The sequence below is a fragment of the Mizuhopecten yessoensis genome, unplaced genomic scaffold, assembly GCF_002113885.1.
Source record: "Mizuhopecten yessoensis strain PY_sf001 unplaced genomic scaffold, ASM211388v2 scaffold3577, whole genome shotgun sequence".
Taxonomy (NCBI): Eukaryota; Metazoa; Mollusca; class Bivalvia; order Pectinida; family Pectinidae; genus Mizuhopecten; species Mizuhopecten yessoensis.
Window position 1 is genome coordinate 118,157 of NW_018405114.1, and position 7,372 is coordinate 125,528.

The 7,372-nt window shown below is 37.0% G+C and overlaps 1 protein-coding gene across 1 annotated transcript in view; it reads right to left on the minus strand.

Moving 5' to 3' along the window:
* Window positions 1–7,372, minus strand: part of LOC110447746 (ankyrin-1-like) — a 35,946-nt gene that overhangs the window by 22,453 nt on the left and 6,121 nt on the right. Inside the window, exons 2-4 of the mRNA XM_021493639.1 lie at window positions 5,828–6,074; window positions 2,912–3,041; window positions 1,010–1,188 (exon numbers count right to left, since the gene is read on the minus strand). Of these exons, the coding sequence (XP_021349314.1) occupies window positions 1,010–1,188; window positions 2,912–3,041; window positions 5,828–6,074 (556 nt within the window). The remainder of the gene's footprint in view (window positions 1–1,009; window positions 1,189–2,911; window positions 3,042–5,827; window positions 6,075–7,372) is intronic.

Below are 7,372 nucleotides of genomic sequence, written 5' to 3' on the forward strand. Positions count from 1 at the left end.
CATACTATCAAACTGCTACCTAATACTGATAATGCTAACCCAAATTGAATTACTTCCAATGGAAATTAAACAAATGTTGGTCCAAAATGTGATTTCCCTATATAAACTATAGTAAAGTTTACCCCCTCCCCAGGGGGAAACGTGAGACCCCAGGGTCAAGAAATTCACAATTTTGGTAAAGCACCTTAAGACCCTTCCATCTATGAAGAGTATTTGATTCTACCATATCTGGGTCTTGAGAAGAAGATTTTTGAAATTTTAGTCAATTTGACCTTTTTTGGCCTTGCCCCTCAGGTTTGGGGGCTTGGGACTAAACTGGCCACTTTTTTTGTTGACCTTTGTCCATGGAAGGTTCCTGCAAAATTTCATTGAAATTGGTTCAGGGGTTTTGGAGAAGAAGTCGAAAATATAAATTGTTTACGGACGCACGCCAGACACCGCCGGACAAAAGGCGATCGCAATATGTCACTTGAGACTTTGTCTCAGGTGACCTAAAAAAACTGTCAAGTACTTCTTGTGGAATTGTGATAACACACTGGAACTGTCGAAATCCAAGATAGCTGCCTGGAGACCATTTTGTTTTTTCTTTCAGTCTCAAAATGAAACATGCACAACTTAAGAGCTAGATAAAAATCAACATATGAAATTTGATAAAGATCTGTCCAGTAATTCTTGTAAAATAGTTATAACAGAATTGAACTGTCAAAATTTAAGATGGCTGTCTGGTGGCCATTCTGTTTTTCCAATCAACCAAAAATTAATAATCATAAGTAACGTCCACGGGAAACCTGCATGTGTAATACAAAACAGATCATGCCAGCATCATTTGAGGAAGAGTGCTCACAAACTACAACTCTGAAAATTCAATATGGCTGCCTGTGGGCCATCTTGGTTTTCCAATCTCCTCAAAATTTGATATGCATATCTAGGTACCATGGGGAGCATCTAGTACTTTCTGGTACTTCTGTCATGACATATATTTGATCTGGAGACAGAAACTACTACTTACCCGTATTTGTCACGCTGCTTTGCAAGGTCTAGAGGCGTAAAACCGGCCTTGTTGCGCCTATGGAGAATGCTACACCTACTTCTACTGAGGATGAGCCAGGTAAGATGGCTTTGTCCTTCCCTGGCCGCTATGTGCAGTGGCGTGTTACCATCAATGTCTTCCTGCTCAAAATCGCTCCTCTGAAATTACAACCAAACTTCCTTTTTTATGTGAACAATAGTTTTCTATTTTTTATTTTGCAAGTTTTGTGCCTGTGAAACATAAACTAAGACCTTAGATATATATATATACTGCTTATTGGAATCAACCCTTGAATGATCGGTGTCTAAAACGTATTGGGTAAATCTTCACAATCAGGTGAATATGTCCATTAGATAATATACAAACTGTGAAACCAATAAAATATTCAGATATCATGAAGTGATGTTTTCTGTTATTGTTTTATCATTTATTTATATATATATATATAACTTGTTATAATTTAGGGTATACATGTCTTATCCATGTACTGGGGCAAGTGTGTACATGTATAGTAATAGGCCATCACGTGATTGTAGCATGTTTCTATATATAGCTAATGGGTATATACGTAAGATATGGTAATCAATTAGTAAGCTGGTCGCTGATTGGAGAAGATATGTCTCTAGGCAAACTGGACCCTGGTCAGTTTCAATTATCATTGGTCAAGCAGATTAGCATGCATAATTAATGAGAGGTCAGCGTCATGTGCCCGTGTCATCCACATAGTTTCAGAAAATAGCACAGAGTGCGGACGTATTAATTATCGTAATCTAACAACCAGCCATTCCCCAAGCATCACCTTATGTAAATTATAATATAATTAATTATGTTGTCTATGTAAGTCAGAATTTACATAGGACCAGGCATGTATATGTCTGATATGCATGTAGACTTGATATAGTAGCAAGTCCATGATAATTTAAAATTTAATGAACATATCTTATGTGTCTAGTGCAAAGTACCCATATTTAGCATTATGTCTTCCACATAGACATATGTTACGGGCTATATCATATGGGTACAGCTTGAACAGCTGCTTACATAATCACAATACAAGAGGTATAGGGTTTAAGGTAGGTATACAACACATATAATGTGGTGTATTCAGCCCCCATGTTAAATTACAGACTCTATACCTACAATAAGGTACCTATACAATTTAGGTAACACATTATAGATCGAGGATTTTCCACATAAGGAATCATAATGAGGATTCGGTATCAATTTGACCACGGATCTTATGGTCCGAATCCATGGTTTCAGGAGACGTCCTACATAAGGTCTATATACAATAGAGCTAGATATCATACAGACTCAAGGTTTTTCCAGGTTCATATCCCATATAAGTAAGTGGCATCATGATGTACAGCTGTGTATGGTCCATCTACAGGATTGAGGATTGCCGGGAACTATCTCTAATAAGAGTCTGTATGATCAAGGGAAAACTCCTCCAGCCGTGGGATCAGGGGTGCATGTTGCTCCTGGTTGGGATCACGTCAGTAATCTGGGAGTTTTCCCCAGTTGTAGGCATTGTATATAATAAGTGTAGATGATATAGCCCCCAAGGCCAAAGTTTACTTGTGTTATATGAATGCATGATGTTGCAAATGTTATTAGATTTAATTAGAAGTGATAACTCATATGATCACAATATTGATTCATGTTTCATTGTGCAGTTAATAAATTACATTTATCTGACTGTATAATAGTGTTCTGGTTGTGTATAAATGTATAAATGGTTAAAAACGTGTTCAATTTACAATCCTAATAACGACATATGTTGTGTTTTGTGAGAAACGTGTTCAATTTACAATCCTAATAACGACATACGTTGTGTTTTGTGAGAAACGTGTTCAATTTACAATCCTAATAACGACATACGTTGTGTTTTGTGAGAAATTTGAAGGCGTCCACATGTCCATATTGACAAACGATGTGAAGAGGAGATTGTAGATTTTTGTCCAGATCCTTGAAACTAAATCCTTGGGATTCAAGATACAGCATAACAAATCTGAAACAACATAGAGAGAAAAACTAAACAAAAATTACAGAAATTCATACTCATTTATGTCTCCAACTCTTCAGTTCTTAATTGAAAAATATCAACAAAGATAAGGGCAGGCTTTGTATTGTATGTGCTTGGAAAAAATAGTTTTAATCATAGAATTAAAAAAGTTAATAATTCAAACATGTATGTTTATATAACTACTGTGGTGCATAAAACTTAATTTTGAAGAAGTGCCATATTTCAACAATGAAAGTATCATTGACAACCTATACAGAGTGGCCTGGGAGTTTATCATTGACACATATACAGAGTGTCCAGAGAGTTTATCAATGACAACATATACAGAGTGTCCTGGGAGTTTATCAATGACAACATATACAGAGTGTCCTGGGAGTTTATCATTGACAACATATACAGAGTGTCCTGAGAGTTTATCATTGACAACATATACAGAGTGTCCTGGGAGTTTATCATTGACAACATATACAGAGTGTCCTGGGAGTTTATCATTGACAACATATACAGAGTGTCCTGGGAGTTTATCATTGACAACATATACAGAGTGTCCTGGGAGTTTATCATTGACAACATATACAGAGTGTCCTGGGAGTTTATCATTGACAACATATACAGAGTGTCCTGGGAGTTTATCATTGACAACATATACAGAGTGTCCTGGGAGTTTATCATTGACAACATATACAGAGTGTCCTGGGAGTTTATCATTGACAACATATACAGAGTGTCCTGGGAGTTTATCATTGACAACATATACAGAGTGTCCTGGGAGTTTATCATTGACAACATATACAGAGTGTCCTGGGAGTTTATCATTGACAACATATACAGAGTGTCCTGGGAGTTTATCATTGACAACATATACAGAGTGTCCTGGGAGTTTATCATTGACAACATATACAGAGTGTCCTGGGAGTTTATCATTGACAACATATACAGAGTGTCCTGGGAGTTTATCATTGACAACATATACAGAGTGTCCTGGGAGTTTATCATTGACAACATATACAGAGTGTCCTGGGAGTTTATCATTGACAACATATACAGAGTGTCCTGGGAGTTTATCATTGACAACATATACAGAGTGTCCTGGGAGTTTATCATTGACAACATATACAGAGTGTCCTGGGAGTTTATCATTGACAACATATACAGAGTGTCCTGGGAGTTTATCATTGACAACATATACAGAGTGTCCTGGGAGTTTATCATTGACAACATATACAGAGTGTCCTGGGAGTTTATCATTGACAACATATACAGAGTGTCCTGGGAGTTTATCATTGACAACATATACAGAGTGTCCTGGGAGTTTATCATTGACAACATATACAGAGTGTCCTGGGAGTTTATCATTGACAACATATACAGAGTGTCCTGGGAGTTTATCATTGACAACATATACAGAGTGGCCTGGGAGTTTATCATTGACAACATATACAGAGTGTCCTGGGAGTTTATCATTGACAACATATACAGAGTGTCCTGGGAGTTTATCATTGACAACATATACAGAGTGTCCTGGGAGTTTATCATTGACAACATATACAGAGTGTCCTGGGAGTTTATCATTGACAACATATACAGAGTGTCCTGGGAGTTTATCATTGACAACATATACAGAGTGTCCTGGGAGTTTATCATTGACAACATATACAGAGTGTCCTGGGAGTTTATCATTGACAACATATACAGAGTGTCCTGGGAGTTTATCATTGACAACATATACAGAGTGTCCTGGGAGTTTATCATTGACAACATATACAGAGTGTCCTGGGAGTTTATCATTGACAACATATACAGAGTGTCCTGGGAGTTTATCATTGACAACATATACAGAGTGTCCTGGGAGTTTATCATTGACAACATATACAGAGTGTCCTGGGAGTTTATCATTGACAACATATACAGAGTGTCCTGGGAGTTTATCATTGACAACATATACAGAGTGTCCTGGGAGTTTATCATTGACAACATATACAGAGTGTCCTGGGAGTTTATCATTGACAACATATACAGAGTGTCCTGGGAGTTTATCATTGACAACATATACAGAGTGTCCTGGGAGTTTATCATTGACAACATATACAGAGTGTCCTGGGAGTTTATCATTGACAACATATACAGAGTGTCCTGGGAGTTTATCATTGACAACATATACAGAGTGTCCTGGGAGTTTATCATTGACAACATATACAGAGTGTCCTGGGAGTTTATCATTGACAACATATACAGAGTGTCCTGGGAGTTTATCATTGACAACATATACAGAGTGTCCTGGGAGTTTATCATTGACAACATATACAGAGTGTCCTGGGAGTTTATCATTGACAACATATACAGAGTGTCCTGGGAGTTTATCATTGACAACATATACAGAGTGTCCTGGGAGTTTATCATTGACAACATATACAGAGTGTCCTGGGAGTTTATCATTGACAACATATACAGAGTGTCCTGGGAGTTTATCATTGACAACCTATACAGAGTGTCCTGGGAGTTTATCATTGACAACATATACAGAGTGGCCTGGCAGTTTATCATTGACAACCTATACAGAGAGGCCTGGGAGTTTATCATTGACAACCTATACAGAGTGTCCTGGGAGTTTATCATTGACAACATATACAGAGTGTCCTGGGAGTTTATCATTGACAACATATACAGAGTGGACTGGGAGTTTATCAATGACAACATATACAGAGTGTCCTGAGAGTTTATCATTGACAACATATACAGTGTCCTGAGAGCTAGCCTGGTATTTGACTTACACACTGCCTGTCTGTGAACAGTGGTGGAACCCACTAAGACCATTCTTGTCTAAAGCCCTCAGGTTTCCATTCCTTTGCACCAACAGGTGGACATTGGAGGCTAATCCCCGCTTACAAGCGTAGTGGACAGGTGTTTCATTAAATTCATTCAGAGCATTGGGGTCAGATCCAGCCTCCAGTAGTAGGAAACAGATGGACCAGTCCCCCATCAGACAAGCTTTGTGGAGAGCTGTTTGTCCGTGCCAACCTAGAGATAAAATCATTAAGACTATGGTTAATCATCTTCCTACTGCCACATCACTGGTGTCAAAGTCGCATTAGTCTGGATTTGAACTTTCCTAGTTCAAAAATTGAAAATCGGTGTCACTGACCCAATTATTATCTATAAACTTGGGATAAAACGGATAACAGAACCTGTGTTGTAAATCAGACTGGCTAAAGGACAATGTCACAAGTGTCTTTAAAATGGGTCGGCAACACCATGCTGAAATATACTGACAAATCTCCTCAACACGAAAATCCTATAACACTATTTTCAGTCACCTCAAGTGCCATCATACATGCCATAACTTTCTGAGCAAAATAGTGAGATCAGTGAATTTTTTAGTGAGTTTTGGTCAAAAATAGTGAGATTGTTTCTCTGAATTATTGAGAAATTTGAGACATTTAAAACAGAAATAATACTGCATATAACATTGTATTATCTCATTTGTGTTATTCTGAAGCCTCTTATTACTTTGTTGGAACCAAAATTGGAGATTTATTGATGTTTTAAAGAATTTGAGGGAGGTTTACATGTGACAAACGGTCCAGATAAAGCTAACAACATTTAAAAGAAAATATATCACAAAACTTCCATCAAAGGCAAAAAGTAATCATAATTCAAAGAAGTTAAAAATCAAGGGATGTCCTTGTTAACACAGGTTAGAAAAAAAATCATCTAAAAACATTGAGAATATTCAATCTTCATTTGTTGAAAAAAAAATAAAATAATAATACCTACTACTTCCATTATTTTATTTATCCAATTGTGAAGAAATTTGCTTTTTTTTTTATAATTAGACTTCACCCCAACCCAACGACAAGAGAATACATTTTGGATTCAATGTCAGTGTCCAATAAAGAACTAATGGAGCAAAATCAAAAGTGTTAATCTGTAAGATTACATATGATTCACACCTTATATGAGTATAATATTATCAAAATATTGCATAATTGTTGAAAAAACGAGTCAATACCGATGAAAAAAACTCTTTCACAAAATTGCCAAGTCTGTCTTGGGGAAAAACTAGAAACGACCGCCATGACAGATCATGCGTGATGTTCTATCAATGATCCTTTTTGTGTATGGCCTGCATTGCCAAATCAAATATAGTATTACTACTGATGCCGCCATGTTTACTACAATGTCCATACCGGGTCATGACACCCATACAAATATAGTATTACTACTGATGCCGCCATGTTTACTACATTGTCCATACCGGGTCATGACACCCATACAAATATAGTATTACTACTGATGCCGCCATGTTTACTACATTG